The following is a 17,971-nucleotide window of genomic DNA, read 5'->3' as shown; positions in this document are numbered from 1 at the left end:
GGCAGTATTTACAAGCTTACTGCTGCTGTGTACAGCATGTGTCTCTTTTACTACAGTTATGTGTGGCTTTTAGATGATCCCACAGAGGAATGCTGCCCAGAGGCTTCTAAACAACCACAGGCAGCACTCCCCGCTTTCACTGTGCCTTCATTTACCCTTTCATTTCCTCATTCCTCCAGCCAATGTGTCATTCATAACTCAATCCTGTGCTACTCTTGGTGGTCCTTCAGCCATGTAGTACACTGCTGTACAAGTAACTGATAATTATGAGAATCATCATGAGCTAATTTGCAGAAAGTCTTAACAGCAGTCATTTATCTCTTCCTTAGTTTGACCCATGGCATCTTTCTGCTTGCAGCAGGCTGTATCTTGATCACTATAAATCAGATCAGAGCTCGGGTCAAATGTATGTAGGACAGCCCTCTATCATCAGCTGTGCCTTATTTTATATTGCAGCATAGTGCAGTGTGTATGTATGTGGGTTTTTAAGTGTGTGCATGTGTTTTCCCACCTGCTGCCGAAGCCAGCTGCAACGGAGTGTCTGCTGTGCTCTCCTGCCCGTTACGGACCGCTGCCCCCTCCACGTTGGCCCCTGCATCCAACAGGAGCTGTGGATACAAACCACATCTGTTATACTGAGCAGTGTTTGACATCCTGTAACTCATTTATGGACTGACCTCTGACCTCACATATGTCACTCAACTTTTGATGGGGAAATTGTTTAGCTTAGGACTATGTAGGACAACCTGCATTCAAGTTTCTACATGTGTGCATGTGTTTTTCTTACCTGCACTACAGAGATGTGTCCATGCAGCACAGCAAAAGTGAGAGCAGCCCAGTGTCGACTGTCAGGATGTACAGAGGGGTGCTTCGGGGAACAAGGGGGAACCTGGAAGAAAAGAACGAATCAGTGTTAAATCCAAAAATATAAATATGATCCTCTCAGAGGACATTTGGAATCATAATAAATGCACTACAGTCTCTGTGGGTGTGGATGATTTAAAGCTGATTCACCTCCCCTGAGTACATGTTGATAACTTAACCTTTATATTTGAATAAGTGTGTCCATATGTTGAAATTGTTGAAGCATATTTACCGCCACATCAAGGTTGGCCCCAGCATCGATCAACATCTGGACTAAAGCCTCATCTCCAGCTGCACAGGCATACATCAGAGGAGTCATACCCTGAGAGATTAACACAGAAAGTAGATCAACACATGAATGGGAGGAAACGCAAAATTAACTATGAAACACAAATTAAGCTAATTTTATTTTCCTTTCAAAATACCCCATGCATAGAATATAGAGACATAGGTTGGGCGGTCCTACCTGGTCATCCATGCTGTTGACCCCGTCTGGCCCCAGCAGACCGATGGCTTGACCAATGAGATCGGTACGTCCACAATTGAGCATCCGAAAACCCAAGTCGAGATGGAACTTGTCCGTGGCCGCTCTGGAGTCCAGACGCTTGAAGGAGCTAAAGCAACACTCAGGCCTGAAACAGACAGAGATAAAGAATAATGATTAATAAATGACCAATATACCTTCAGGGAGAGAAGCTGAATCTGAGAAGGCACTCCTACATTTCTCCCCCAAACAAATTAAAGACAGAGTAATGAACATTTACATCTAGCTTTTTCCTTTAATTGTACACTTTATAAAGAGGTTAATGAGCCAGTTACAGTTAGCAAACAGACATTAATCTCCTGTAGACAGTGTGTAATTATTTATACGGAGAACCGATTAAATCAGAAGCCTATAGTGCTTGGGTTATAGGAAAAGTTTGAAAGCTCAACATGGTCCAAGCTATTAGGTCTGTTCAGCTATAAAGAAGACCTCATTACCACAAAGTTGGACTCATAAATACTTGAATCAAATGTTATCTGGATTATGTTTATGTGTCCATCTATCTGACTAAAGCCAGTATAGGAATCCAGAAGGGTAGACCAGCTCTGTGTGTGTGTTTTCTTATTTACTTCAGCTGTCTTGGTTCACAGTCAAGTCCCGAAAGGAGCAGCCTGGCGGTCTGTCTGACATCATCACTGTCCACCAACAGACTCTTGCGATGCTCAGCGTGAACTATGGCCACTCTCATCCACTCCATCAGAGGTGGTAGCAACAGGAACGGCCTGTACGAAGAAAAAAGATGAATAACGTTATGTCTGTTCTTGGACATGTTTGGCAGAGAATTGTGTGTATACAAGAGAATATCTTGATTCAGTTGTTTGTATAAATAAGATAACTCAGTGTGTACATGAGCAGCTGATTTTATAAATACAGTCCAAGTTCTGTGTGTATTAAACTTTGTGATCTCAGCGCAGAGTGGGGGATTTCTTCAGTCATGATGCCGTCATGCTGATAGGGAACTCATAAACCGTCTTCAACCAGATGACTTACACATGTCTGGGTGTACTTCCCCTCAGCCTGACCAGTGTACAGTGAGTCACATTTAAACACACAGCACCTCACCTCCTCTAACCACACACATTTACCATCTTTTATACACCATATACGTTTTCTTTTACAGTCACCACACCTGCTCACATACACACAATAAACTATATATGAGTAATCAGAGTTTCTATTTGAGTTTCCAGGTGGTGCAGTCAGACATCAGTGTCTGTAAGTTGTGATGGGAGATGAGAACAGAACTGTGACTTCATCTGCTCTACAGTTTGATAAACAAAACCCTGCAGTGGCTTCTGAATAATCAGTCTATTTTTAAACCAGCTGTAGCACAATAAAACACCTAAGGGAGCAGACAGAAGGTACAGCACCCTTGTATTGTTATCAGACACTCTCTGATCAAAAGCCACTCCAAAAAAACAAGTCATAGAATAGAAAAGTCAGTGAAACTTAGAAAATGAAAAAGGAGGAAAATAGAACAGATGGACTCGAGCCTGAGAGAAGACAAATGTCATGAGAGACAGTGGAGTAAACATGAGTGGAGGACTTACAGAGAGCAGAACAGTCGGTCTGCTGTGGTATTTGTGAACGTGGCATTCTAAAAGTCATCTGGATTATTTAATTGCTCTCTTTTTCTGCCTCGTCTTTGTCCTCCTGTAATCATCCTTCTGAAACCCTTTAGAAAGCACAGCTGATTATATGGCTATCTGCAACCTGGCTGTTTATCTGGTATTAATCCTTTCTTGTCTTTGCCTTTCTCTCACCATATGTGCATTGAATGTTCCTGTGAACAATGACACATTACTGGCAGTGCGATTGTTGTTTGCTTTCATTTCTCTGGTGCCTGAACCAAAGTGTGTTAATGATTGTTTGGACACTGTCTCCATGTTATCAGGAGTTACTAAGCTGCCTTTCTCCTGCTGTGATGTTATTCTTAGCAGTGGCTTTACCTTTGTTCTGAGGAGGTGCAAACACTATAATGCAATTCATGAATACAGATGGAGCATTGAGCGGTATATAATCGTGTAGCTCAGAAGGAAATTTAGTTACTGTTAATGAGCAGTGGGACCCCTGCAGTGCTATTTATTCTCCTCACTGGGCTTACTTTAAGCAGCTACCTGTGGTTTCCTATAGAGCAGCTCCTTCTATATAGCAGCTCTTCATCTTATTCACAAGTGCTTGGTTAGTAATACCTACAGTGAAGTACAGTTTGTTCATTTTGTTTGATACATTTGAATAATAATTTTTTAATGTAGAATGTAACTCAATAAACGTCATGTTTTTTTCTGCCTGAACATAAAGGTAATGAGTGCTGTTCATAATCTTTCTATAAAGGTTACTGAACCGGATATGCTCTTCTATTTTATTACTGACAATACCCAGAATAAGTCGACTTTTAATAACTTCAGTGACTATTTTATGTCAAAATGAATCATAAGTAAGTCCTAATACATTTTTTCAAAGGTCCGTCTTTTAATTTCCTTATCTTTTGAAGAGGTTGAAAAGATTTTCACTCAATCAAGGAAATCAAATTTGATGACAAATAAAACCTTTCACATTTTATAAAAGAGACTGATCTGTTTCCGTTGGCACTACACATCTACATTGACTTTATTGTGTTGAATAACAAGACATTCAAATTGTCAGCAGATAAACCTGCTTTCTCAGCTCTCTCCGTTTTATCTCCTGGCTTTTCAGTCAGATTTTTAAGCTGTTTATCAGTCTGAGATCAGTCAGAAGGAGGACCCTGCTGTCACTGAGGCGTGACGGTTAACAAGCAGGCAAGGGGGCTGATGGGATAGAGGAGGAGCAGGAGTGGCTAAATGGGTCTGATAGATGCGTATAAAGAGGGTTTAAGTGTTTGTGGAACGGCTGGAAGGCAGGTGGGATGTATCTTGACGAAGACGGGGGTTGGGTCGCAGTTTCGAGACAGTGCTGCGGGTGTAGAGTGATAAGGAAGGCAGGTTGAGGTGAGGAGGGGCTTTGGAATCAATGTATTTGTCTAAATGGGCTTCACTCAACACAAATTGGGTTGTGTGTGAGTGTGTTTGTGCATGTGTCTGTGTCTGTGTCCGTCCTCCTTGCCACGAGGCAAATGAGGATCATTTGCTGCATGCTTGCTTCCAGGCACGCACATGGCACTGCGAATAATCCAGAACTAACGCAACTCAGAACAACCCCATCAGGCTTTTAACATGTAATTGTCACTGATCCATTAGAGACATTTTCTGCATCCTATATGTGATTATTTTACAGCCCATTATTTAGGAAGTGAAAGTTTATTTTGCAAAAAAAGCTTTGAATAATTATCAAGGCAGGGATCTCTTTACAGAAATAATGGGTTTAAAAAAAAACTTCTGGCTGCAGTTTCATTCTAATTAACAAAGGTGTGTGACTCTGTGTGTGTCTTTGCATGTGTATGTTCTTGACGGGTTGTATAAAGACAGGAACAGGAACAGAGGCCATATGTGTGTGTACACCTTTGCCAGTGGCCCATGACTCCAGACAGATGGACCATGAAGCCCTGGCCCCATCCCACAATTCATTGCTCCTTCTCTTCTAAAAAAAAAAACCCTGTCCCCATGTACCTTTATTGCTCCCCATACCCCTCTCATCTGACCCCTGTGCCTGGGTTATGCCCCTCAGCCTGAAACACAAACTTCAGCCCCATCAGAGGGTCAGCGTGACATCAAAGCTGAGACGCCTGTTAACACTGAAACTAGATAGCACTTCTGGCTAGCCTGGTGACCCGACATGCTAAGGCTCCACTCTGAGAACAGCGGGATGTAGACACACACAGACACACAAACACAAACTCTCCCACACATGTTCACACACACACAGATATAAATGTTGGATCTGATTCATGGCAGCTTTCTCAGCAGCACCTGGCTGTTCAGATCAAATCATGCTCAGGTGTGTTTGAACTTTACAACATAAAATATAAAGACTTTCTCTCCACAGGAGGCAAAATCACAACATCCCCATATGTCCTGTGTGTCCTATAACCTGAAACCAATGTGAGTGAGTTCATATAGTTAAGAAACCTCAATGAGGTCTTAAAGCAGACCCCACTATGTGCTCCAAAGGGTCAAGGCTAACCACTGATCTAGAGTCAGATTACTCTCATAAAGGCTCCATATAGAGGGGACGTTACCATATCAGATGTATCTGTGGTTAGAAGTGAGCCCAAGTGGCTTCTTCTTATCGCAGTAACACATCTATCTATTAGTGCTCCCTTCCATCTGCTGAGGAGAGCAGAAGGTTTGGGGTGGTCTCTTCAGCTTGGAGTTTGGGAGTCAGCCCTTTTGGTGGTGAGTGATTCTACCATTAAAATAATAAGTTAATGACTCTCAGCTCTCAGAGAAGTTGTCTTTCGATATGTTCTGGCTTTAGAGCTGATAGTAAAGGCAAACATAAGTAGACTCTGGTGTCTGTCAACACAATCAGTAACAGCTATGTCTGCGTACCGGTTTTAAAGGATCAAAACGAAAAGGGCATCTCTTCCTGTGCCGAGGATTCTGCAATAAGGCTCTTGCCAGGCTTCTGAAAATATTTAATGATGTGGCCCACACAGATTTGGTGGTTTTGGGTTTCCACCGAAGACTTCTATAAAGCTTTCAATAGAGGGTGAGTCCCAAAGACTGAGAGGCCCATCGAAGGAAAGAAGTCTATGTCATTACCAGGTGCTCACGCGGTAATCACTGCCAGGTTTGCACTGCTGTATTCTACCACCTGAGTCGGTCATGCTAACATTGACACATTACACACAGGCAGACATAGAAACATATATAGGCACATCAGGAGATCTTACAGGGAAAAAAAAGTAAGTCCCACATGTTCATATGAATACTGTATATCATGATGCTAAATCAATTCATCCTGCACTCATAAAGCAAGCTGATATACATCCATCATGAAAACATCTGAGGAGTTGGAAGAAACAGCCAGGACAAGGAAGAGAGGGGCGCATATTTACTGTTCACTTCTCTTTGATTCTAATGAGGAGCCCACCTTTGCTCGCTCACACCATGTCTGTTTGTTATTAAATGTATGGGAGCCAGCTGGCTGTGTGCATCTGCGTATGAGTGTGTGTGTGTTGATGTAAGAAAATATGCCAATTTGGCAAAGTTTGTAGCGAAACATGTAAAAAAAACATGCTTTAGTAAACATACCATACCCTTATAATAACTTGGGGTTAGCACATTAACGGGGGAAAACAAACAAACAATCACATTAATAATGTGAACTGAACACACAATGTTGGAAAGCTGCCTCCAATTTGTAAGCTTGAGAGCTCCCTTGGACAGGCCTTCATGGATCAGTGTATGAAGTGTAATTAACCATTACAAATATTTAACGCCTTTCTACGGACATGCTGGGTACATATACCTACTCTGGTGTGTGTGTGTGTGTGTGTGTGTGTGTGTGTGTGTGTGTGTGTGTGTGTGTGTGTGTGTGTGTGTGTGTGTGTGTGTGTGTGTGTGTGTGTGTGTGTGTATTTATGTAACACAAACACACACTTGACACGTGTCTGTGTTTTTCTGAACCCAGATGTGTGAGAAAGCTGTGAGTGCTTGTCTATCTCTCACACATTTTAAACTAATAATCTTACATTAACTGTTTGCACAAGGCCTTCACATCATTTAACTGCAGAATAACATCATTACAGAAAGTATGCGTCATGCAAACTGATGTCTTAACAGGTTTAATACATTTCTTTTGGAAGAAAAGAAACATGACTCAGTTCATGTTTACAGTTCATTTCTATGGAAACCCAATAAAATAAAACTTAATTTCCTGAGACTCATTAAACAAATCATGAAAAAGGTCAGGTATACTACCTTAACCAAAATATTAAAATGAAATGTTAATGTAAAGTGCTATTTTACATTCAGGCTGCAAAAAAAAAAGTAACTGTCTCTGGACTGAAAAAAGAGACAAGAATTACTGTAATTGTTCTACAAAGGCAGCCTGGGGTGGATCTAAAGAGACCAGAGCAGAATTACAGACCATTAGCACCTCTTAAAATCTCTTTAACCACTAGTCTTCAATCTAATTAATGTTCCGAAGGTGCAAATCACCCTCGTATGAGGCTGACGTTAGCACCTGGAGCCTTCGCCTACCTGTCATTTACCTACAGAAAATTAACACTTCAATGACCAGAGAGCCAAAGTATTTAAAATGACTGAAGAAGAAAGGTGGTCTGGGAAACAGGGGTTGACTTGATTAGCTTCTATTTGTTGATTTGTGGATGTTTGTGTATTTGTCAAAGCTCTGGTCTGAAAGGCAGAAAATGTTAAATTAAAGATGAAGAATACTGATAGTACTGAAATTAACTTTCCGAGGATGAATCCCCACATAGCATGTATCAGTAGGATGAGAACAGTGACTTCACTTCCTGTGATAGACTTTGGAAAGCTTTAAGAAAAAGCTTGTTTGTTCATGCATGACTCCCACCTCTCTTTGCTAAGTGCCATGCGTGGGGGATCCAAGTTGGGATTCTCCATGGACTCCATTTGTGGGCAGCGCAGGAAGTAGTACAGGGTGTGGAGGGCGTCTGGCGACCAGGACACGGGCTGCTGGGGACGGGCGTGGCGTGCAGGGCTCAGTCCTGGACGCACTGAGCTGAGGCGCTGCATGTGGTGCATGGCGCGAGAAACCAAGTCACCTGGAACAAAGAAGATGGGAGAAAGATTTTGTTAAATTTTAATCCGGTATCAAATCACTGGTCCTAAAAAAGTCAAGTTGACATTTAAAGAAAACCTCAACAAGAGTTCCCAGTGCTCATTATAAACACTGTTGGCTCCTAATCAAACTGGATTTCCCCTTTTTAAAAACCACTTACTTCCAGCCTCCCTTCACTCATTATTCCACTCTCTAAGTCTCTAGAGGTGTTTGCCATTAGTAGTGTCATTATCATTGAGCACAGCTAGACGGCCAGTCTAAACAGCCATTCATCTCTAACCACTGAAGGAGTTAATGGGCTAAGAGACAGTTGATCACAGGCTCCAATGAACTGTTCAACTGTTTCTGTATTGATGGATTTCAATCACAGCACTCAGCTTGAGAAGGTGGAACTGTGGGTGTTAGACATGTGATAAAACCAAGGTTAAGATCTGTGATTAAGTGGTAAAGTCTAAATGTGTATCAAATGCCTCTTGGATGAAAACTCTGCTATACTGAGAAGCAGACATACAAAATATGCAGCTTATCAGAGGATTCATCCACCCACACTTTGGGCCAAGTGAACAACCATGTGCAGCTGGATGAGAGCCAGTTCAGATAAAACTGTTCGTTTTACTATATAAAACTTTATTGAAGACAATACACATGGATATAGTCAAAGAACAAAAAAACAACTGTGAAGGACTGCAAGGAGTAGAGTTTGTAGATAACATCTGAGTGCTTGACCACTTGGTCAAGTAGAAAGACAAAATATCAGTTGTCACAAGGAGAGGATGTGGAGGAGGGGCAGCACGATGGAGACAGGCCAGGTTGAACTTCGGATCGTGTAACGCTCATTTAGCATAATTACCACAGGGTTAATTTCTAACCAGATTACTGTGAGTGGAAGACTGTGAGTGGGAGGCAAGGCTTTGGGGTTTGGGGGTCTTTGGGGGTCTTATGAGTGTGTATGTGTAGGTCTATATTAGGGGGTACATCGAGGGGGGTTATAGTGAGGTGCCCCCCACTTAAGGCTGAAGGGCCTCCATTGTGTCAACCACTACCAGCAACCCCTCCAGGAGGTCTCCCAGGAATTCTAGCCTAAGATGGAGAGCCTCTCTCTGGCGTTTCCAGCCCATATTGTGCCCCAAGGCTAGTGAGCTGCAGGGGTCAGGAGGATATGAAATACTTCATTCTTAGATTACCGCTTATATTGGAGTCCTTGTGGAAGCCCGGGAGCCAATAAACTTTGACATGACTGCTTTATGAATACATATTAACAAAACGTGCCTCTTAGGTCAGAGGCACAAGATAATAAAACGCCTCAAAGAATAGGATAATTACAAAATGCTGACTCTTCTGTTAGTCAACTCAATATGAACATGTTTACAAAAGTTGTAGTCAGGACGTTCTCTGACCCCAGATGCTAATTGACTTTCGGGGCTTTTGCACAAAGCACAACCTTAATATTTCCTTTAATTAACTGTTATTATGGGTTCCCACAGCCAGTGAAGACCACCACGGAGCAAAAACTGAAACTTTAAAATGTGTCAGAAGACAACTTTTAAGAGCCAGTCTGCTGCTCCCACTCATTTCCAACACTTTTTGGACATTTAGCTGAAATGCCTAGTATGCTGCCATCAGTTATCCATCATGTTAATGTATGCCATGTTGGTGTGTCTAGCCAAGTCCTAGTCTAGAGATCCAGCAGGCCTGAGCAGCTGAGTACAGATGCTCCTATGTCCGCCTGGTCTCTTGGGCTCAGATCAGAGTGCCAAGCCCTCTGAGTTTTTGTTGTGTGTGTGTATCTGTGTACATATGTCTCTGTGTGTATGTGTGTGTGTTTGTAGGCATGAGTGACTCTGAAGGATGCCAGCCCAGCCCAACTTCACACCACCAGAGAGATGTGGCACAAAGAGACCACTGAGTGAGAGTGAGAAAGAGTGTGTCTGTGTTTGAGAGTGTGTACACTTTCTTAATGCCTCAGTAACGACGGTGGTGTATGAACGTGGCCTTGTGCTGAAGGAACAAATGGCAGAGTGTTAGCTCATATGGAGAGGGAAACCTACCCCGAGCCTCACAAACATGAATCTCCGTGCCCCCCTGCTTTCTCCTCACACTGACGACCTCACTCTTCACCTCTTTACCTTTCCATTGCTCCTGCTGCCTCCCCCCAAAACTTTACACACCCCAACCCTTCTTCAACCACTATATTCTCAATCCTTAAACTTAATCTCCCATCTTTCCAAACTCTATGCCTCCACTCCCCTTTTTGTCACTTTTTAATGACCTGTTCACACTCCACCATTTACACAAACCATATGTACAGTAGAGTACAGTAGTTCTGTGTACATACGTGTGTGCATTCCTTTCTATTTGCCAACCTAAGTCCACAGACACGGACATCAAAAACTGGCAGTATTTCAAGAAATCCATCCAACCAAAAAAAAAAAAAAAGCCCCAGGAAGATTTACACTTCAACAGTCCAGATCCACGAAAATGGTCTGAGAATTAAGAAAATGTTGAACAGCCTTGACTAAGGGTCTGAAACCTAAATTTTGGAACAGACTTGTGATTGAAGCTCCTGTGAAACGCACAATTAACACTCTTCTGTGCCTATCATACTGAAAAAAATGTATCTGCTGCCCAGAAGTCAACCTAAAGACCCATACATCTTTAATCATTAACATGTGACTATAAAGGGGAGATGAGAAAGGATCCAGGTCTTCTATTTTATCTGAAATAACAGATCACTCTTTACAATCATTATCACTTTACTCTCCAGAGCGTCACACCTAGATTAACTATCCCTACTGCTTTTTACAGAAGAGCCTGCCTCAGATAGATTTCACAATAAGGAGGCACATGTCTAGACTTATCCCAAGACAGAAAGTGATAACTCTATTATCTCTGCTTGACACTGGATTGTCTGCAATGACGGTCCTATTTTGCAGGAGGGAGGTACCATGTTTTCTAAAGCTGTAAAAGTTGTTTATAGATGTGTGTTTAAAAAGTGCCAAGTAATAAAAAAGTTGTAACAGTTTGTTTGCAATTTTTCAGAATGATAAATTGTCAGTAATCTTAAGAAGGTTTTATTGCTTCATTTGTGTACTTCAATGGTTTTTACAAGACCTCATACAAATTGAAATCATAAACACAAAACATAAATACAATCTGCTAATATTAAAAAGATGCAGATCACAAACTATTATGGGCTACATGTACTCACTGAGTTCAGAAATGCTGCCCACACAGGTAGCCAACAGGGACTGTTCCAGTGTCCTCAGCTCCAGCTGGGCATAGGCATCCTCCCTGCTGTCCACAGACGTCTGCTGGTTTTCTGTGTAGGGACTGAAATGGGCCGGAAGAGATAAAACACCTACGAAGACACAAACAGAGAGAGAGAGGTACTGATGATTAATATGACAAGTTTGTGGGCAGGCAAGCCTCTGTGATTTCTGCAACCATCCATCTACACTCTGTCCCACTCTGTCCATGGAAGTCCCAGAACAACTGCTAGTGCTATTTACATAGTGTATTTGTAATTCTGGTAACATGTAACCCACAACGCTGAGGGCAAACAAACACACAAGGGAATGTGAGCCTTGCTCTCAACGCATTCAGGAAAATAAACAGAGCGCGTAGTGACATCAGGCTAATACAAACAAAACAAACACACATGGCATCAGAAGCAGGCTGAGGCCACATATAAAGGAACATTAAGACGGAGCAAGATAAAAGTAAGCACCATAACTCAAACAACCCCAACTCAGACCTACTGAGAGACCTTCTGATCAAGAAAACATTAAAACCTGTTATGAAAGAGAGAGGATTTTTTCACTCCCCTTATAAACAATATTATTCTTTATTAACAAAAACAGTGAAAATGTTTCAAGGAGGAATCTGAAGTCTTAACTCTGGATGAGAATAACACTGTTAGGTACAAATTTTACAGTTAAAAGTGTCATCTAATACGGTGCCAGCAGTATCCTAAAATGATAACATATGATGGTTGATATGAAGGATGAAGTTACAATAATTATTTGATGTTTTCTGCATTGTCTCATCTACTAACATACTGTCATGTCTTGTTGTGTAACAGTTAGTCCGGAGCACGAGTGGTATTTCCTCTCTTAATGGACCCTCTGGAGAGCCAGTAAGTCCAACCCAGATATCTCTCATAAGGTGGAAGTCATTTTGAAATGTCTGGTACAGTTTGTAATATAAAAATGCACAATCTTTCAAAGTAATATCAGTACCCTCCCTCCATGCAATGAGATAACTGACTAAATGAATATTAAACATCAGTGTTGCTCTTCTTATCTAGATGACAGCCGGCTGTCAGGCTAATTGCCAGTGAGAAGATAATATCCTTCTTATAAATACTCAGAGATGTCATCCTGCTCTGTAACCTCCCAGAGTTTGTTGTTTTCAAGCTAAATGGATTACAGTTACGAGAAGAGAATATCAGAACACAAACTGATTCTGCTTCACACACACTGTCATAAGCTTTGCTTTTTACATTACCACATATTGCTCCACAGGACGTGTGCTGTTAGCTACTGTTTGGCTGGTTGGTCTGTGTGAACACAGTTAGCTGCCCCAAAGTTAACCTTTTTTTTGGCTTCAGAATCAGAGGTGAGCACTCTGCCAAACCAGAGGACATGAGTGGGAGTAGATTGAAGATTTAACAGAGAAATGGAAAGATGATCGGTGCAAGTTTGTGATTTATTTACAGAGCTTAAGGGAAAAAAAAGTCTCCTCATCTTAAACTCTCCCGACAGGAAAAATATGGGCTACCATCCCTGAAATGACATTCCCATGTGCTTCCGGCAAGTGCTGTCCTCTCACTGGAATCAGGGAGGGATGTTGAAAATAAAATAGCTGATGTGTGTTGAAAAAAAAAAGTAATCCCATCATCTAACTCTGGAGTCTGCCAACACCCTGTGATGCAGGAGCAGACTGAACTTTAAATATAACAGAGCAACTGACTCAAACACAATATATATATGCACACCTTTTCTTGAAACACCTTTTTCAACATAAATTGTGAGTGTAAACAAATCCTCTTACTGTAAACATGCTTTGAGCTCAAAGCAGAAACATGTTGCCAGAAGATGTGCTTTCAATTCAGGGTAACAAACTTCTGTTGTGCACTATATCTGATTAATTTACTGCATTATATAAAGGAATGCATATTTAATCTCAGCACCAAATTGATAAACATTCATTCCCATTTCAGACCAGCCTTTCACATGGAAAGAATTCATTATTATATAAATACAACTTATGGACACAGAGTACAACAGTGATTATTATTTGTTCTAATAGAAGCAGCAGATGAGATATCAGCCCTGTTTGTATAATGAATAGACTGGCCTATGCAAATATGGTCTGTAGTTTGTGTTATGATTGAGTTTGGCAGCACAACTTGAGAAGTCTGCCTGAACTTGTAAACACGATTTGTTTATTTCACACTGGAAAGTTTTTTTGTGACAGCGCAAGAGTTTTATCTAATGGAGAACAATGCTACTCACTCACACACAGAAGCCTTCAAAGTCTAATCTGCAGCGTTGTGTCTGCTGTGTATGCACACGAACATAAATTAAGCCACGGTTGTGAAACACTGTTAAATCAAATGTCCTGAATATGAAAAGAAAAGGACACATGATATACAGACTTCATAAAAACAAAGTCAATCCAGAGTCACGTAGGCCCAAATCTTTGCTCCACAACTGAAAATATGTTGAGAATTACAGATTCTCTCACTCCAGCAGAGTTATGCTGCCAAAGGGAATCAAAACTCATACAAAAAGTGTAACTCCATCTCTCTCTCTACCCCAACCCCCCCCCCCCCCCCCCCCCCCCACCTCTCTCTCTCTCTCTCTCTCTCTCTCTCTCTCTCTCTCTCTCTCTCTAGCTTTCTCTGCACCATCTGACTTGTATAATATGTGCTGACTCCCGTTTACACACAATGGAAACGGCTGCCTCTAGCAGGGCGCCACTGCTACAAAAAAACATGCACGTCAAAGAACTTAGCTGTACACAAGCAAAAACACGTCCCTCTCACACAAGCACAAACATAGACTCACTCAGTCTGTGCATATCAAATATGTTTGCCATCTTTGATGTGGCTCTTCAGGTATTTCTGTAATTATGATGAGGGTTTTGCTTGTGCAGGTTGTAAATCATTCTTAATCAGTCTTTAAAATGTCACTTAGCACACATAAATGTTGTTTAAGATTAGAAGGATTAAACATGTTTAAACTCTTATGTGAGTGAATCTCTCTTCAAGCCTTCATTCTTTATATTTTCACTGAACTTAACTGAGGTTTCTTTCAATACCATGTTCAGTTACTCATGTTCTGTATAACACGCCACACTGTGTACACCACCATGTTTCATAGCCACCACAACTACATCAGTGGGTGTTATGTGTGATATGAAATGCAACATCCTCTTTCAGGAAAGGCTAAATTCTCACTTGTGTCAGAGAGACTCATGTATCCTGATATGTGGGAGTCTCTCTGAGAGATTGTGTCTCATTAATGTGGGAGAGCGTGTGTGAAAGAATCAGGATGTGTCGGCACCCGGCAGGTGTGTGCGAGACTGTGTGTCTATGTGTGAGCAATGATGTGTGGATTAACATAGAACTCCGACTCTCTGTGTGACTCACCAAAAGCGTCACATTGACGTTATTCCTGTCTTCAGGCTTTACCTATTTGCATAAAATAAATTATATCGTTCAAAATAAAAACCTAGCACAATGAGACAGAACACCTTAAAATAAAAATGACTACTTCTGTTGAGCATTGTAGGCCAACATCTAGCTTTTAGACAACTTTTCTTTTTGCACGCTAACTGAAGATTTTTTTCTTTACTGTCAAAGAATGAGCTCAAGTCTTTATTTAGTAGAGCTAAAAATAGACACAGAGGTGAGAAGTTAAATCCAATTGATTCTGCAGTGTTCTTTCAAAGCTGTGGCAAATATTCAAACACTATCATTCTATCTGTAGTTCCCACAGTCCCACCCTTACTGCATGCCTCACCACTGAACCCCAGCCTGCGTCATTTAGGCCTGATGTTGGTCTGTAAGCCAACCAAAGCCTGTCCCCACCACCACCACTAACATCATGAGCACCAGCAGCTCCAGCGCTTTATAAATAATTATTTCTCCGGTATGAAGAGGCTGAGGACACGACAAAGAGGAGGGGGTAAGAGTGGCTGAGAGAAGTGGTAGAAGGCATATGAGTCATGTTGAGGATGGGGAGGGTGGGGGAGACAGGAATATCTGAGACTGTAAAGAGGGTGAGGCAGGGGAAGACAAGTGGCACAAGGGATTCATTCTCTTGTGGTCATTATGGTTCCATTTCTGAGGTTGACCCTGCAAATGTCATGTGGGAATCCAAGCTACAAATCACAGCTGAAACTTACCACAGAGCCTGTGACAGTCCCAAGCTCATCCAAACTATCTCTCAAAACCATTACATCTTCCCCGAGCCAAGCAATCACTCACAATGATGTCGGACAAACTGCCATAACAAGGTCAGAATCTTTCAATAACTACTTTTTGTTGGGCTGAAAGTTTTTGAAACTTTTCCCAGGCAGGCTGCCACTCTCGATTAGGGGCTTTTATAAGCCACAGCACATTGACACGTTTATAATGCTGCTGTCAAATCAAGTTTTAATATTGGAGCTCTGGGCTGCCAATAAATTATAGTACAGCTGATGAAACTGCAAACTTTAACCTACATATCTTGACTTTTTGTCTTTGTAGCTTTTGTGATATCACATTATGTCCCGTCACAGGTTGTTCTACTTCATTCTAACTTTTTGTGTTTGGCACTTGGCTTAGGTGCAGCATTTGGCAAAGAAAAAAGACTTCCCCTGATGTCAACTGCTGAAGTGAATATTTTGAATGTGTTTGGATTTCACTTCAGGGTGTGACTTTCAGCTCTAAATATTCAGACCATGACAAAAATGCTTACTGTCAAAAAATTACAATACTCCTGCACACTGTCCCCCTTGCAAAAAATACATTTATTGAAAATGTTTCAGTCCTAGACCTTCATCAGGTGAAATGCATTTTTGCAAGTTGGACAGTGTGCAGGAGTTTCGTAATTTTTGTAATCATCTCACTCCTCTCCTACGCGCCTGTCCCATGAGGTAGATGTGCAAAAATGAAGGATTAAAAGTCCAGGTTATGAATGTGTTTCGAACGGATTTTTTTTCAGCCAAGCTTTCAATGGTACATGAATTATTAGAATACTTATTGACAATAGTTTGCAAAAAGTCACTTCATTGTCAACCTTCACAGAGAGACAGAAAACTTCGGAACATTCTTTACCTCTTCTAAGGTTATTCAATTAAGACTAGCAGTGATAAATAGTTTTTGATGTGGTGCAGACCTTGACTATTTTTTTGCCATATTCTTTCTCATTACTCGGTCCTGATTAAAGTACATTCCTGAACCATTATGTGTCTGGGTGTGTTTGCTTTGTCTACTTTAAAAAGAGTGTGTGAAAGACATAAGGACGTGATCAGCTCTGCTCCTGCTGACTGCTGAGTAAGCTAATTGAAAAAGGCTCGCACACACATGCAAGTGAACTCAAGGCATGCACACATACTCACACACACACTCACATACACACACAAGTAGACACCTGCCCTGCCTCTTTTAACAGCCTCTTCATTCATGACAGGGTGGATGGATCAGAGACTCAAGGAAAGGGGGCTTCAAAGAGACTTCCCCTGCCCAGAAAAGGAGCTCTGATTCTGGGCCAGGAGGTTCTACACTTGTCCCTGTGTGGAAGGGTTTACAGTCACACAATAGTACAGTGTTTAACGGGGCTGTTATTTGGTGCGGTATTTATCACCCCCACAGTATCTAATCTCCTTTATAAGTGTGTCTTTCACTCAACAAAAGACACACACATGCTTGAGCTTCATTTCATGTCAGTGGAATCCAGGGGCCAGATGTGATCGCTCACTCACAGGCCGGGCCTCTTGTTTTCCACACATAAAGGCTTCAAAACACCTGTTTTTCACACATCCAGCCTAACCCACTCACTCCACATTCTTCTCCCTGTTTTTAGCGACTGAGTGCCACTCACAGGTCTTCTGCTGGAGCCACTGAGTTTCTCAGAGAACAACAGTGAGATTGATGAATGAACTTTATGTGTAGGTCTCTGTGGAGACACAGGGAAAAGCTTTGTTTGACTACACTAATGGCAGTGTTTCAACATGGAAGGTTAAAAATATCCATGAGTTTGCTTGCTCTGGCGGACCCTCATCGTGTTCTTTATCTAAACAAAATTCAAGCAAGACAGAGGGGCATTTAGAAACTTCAAGAGGTCTATTAGTACATGGGATAAAAATAATCATTCATTTGACAAGTTAGGTAGTTTGTATTTTGAAAGACCCCCTTATACACTGTGTGGATTTGGGGGGCATAAAAAGAAGCATTCATAAGCTGAAAGTGCTTACAGTGTACTTGAACTCTCACTGGAACATCTGTGTGAGTGATTTGAGATGTCTCTGATTTAAATGGAATCCTACTTACTCACACACAACCGCAGACACGTGCACGCAAGCAAATGCACAAGCAGAGACACGCCTGTCACAGCCTGATAAATCACAGACTCTGATTGACAGGAGACGTGGGGTCTGGTTGATATCCCTGACACCTCTGGCGACCCCGGGTGGAAGGGGTCAGAGGTCAGGGGTTGCACTCAGCTGGAGCTAAAAGAGGAAGTAACCTTATCAGCTGTGTTAAAGAGGGCTTCCCAGAGTCACTTAGAGAGAACACCCACACATCAATAATCACTGCAAGATGGAAAGATAGGAAAGTTCCTATATTTGAAGATGTGAAGGAATATTTCGCAGAGTTAAAAAGGT

At 41.7% G+C, this 17,971-nt stretch overlaps 1 protein-coding gene across 1 annotated transcript in view; it reads right to left on the bottom strand.

The window, feature by feature from the left end:
* The window catches only part of abtb2b (ankyrin repeat and BTB (POZ) domain containing 2b), a 42,542-nt gene that overhangs the window by 4,573 nt on the left and 19,998 nt on the right, over positions 1 to 17,971 (bottom strand). The window contains exons 2-8 of the mRNA XM_034686803.1: positions 11,304 to 11,453; positions 7,868 to 8,078; positions 1,978 to 2,130; positions 1,331 to 1,496; positions 1,097 to 1,186; positions 788 to 889; positions 512 to 608 (exon numbers count right to left, since the gene is read on the bottom strand). Coding sequence (XP_034542694.1) covers positions 512 to 608; positions 788 to 889; positions 1,097 to 1,186; positions 1,331 to 1,496; positions 1,978 to 2,130; positions 7,868 to 8,078; positions 11,304 to 11,453 — 969 coding nt within the window. The remainder of the gene's footprint in view (positions 1 to 511; positions 609 to 787; positions 890 to 1,096; positions 1,187 to 1,330; positions 1,497 to 1,977; positions 2,131 to 7,867; positions 8,079 to 11,303; positions 11,454 to 17,971) is intronic.

The sequence above is a fragment of the Notolabrus celidotus genome, chromosome 6, assembly GCF_009762535.1.
Source record: "Notolabrus celidotus isolate fNotCel1 chromosome 6, fNotCel1.pri, whole genome shotgun sequence".
NCBI lineage: Eukaryota > Metazoa > Chordata > Actinopteri > Labriformes > Labridae > Notolabrus > Notolabrus celidotus.
This window is presented reverse-complemented; position numbering and strand designations above follow the sequence as displayed.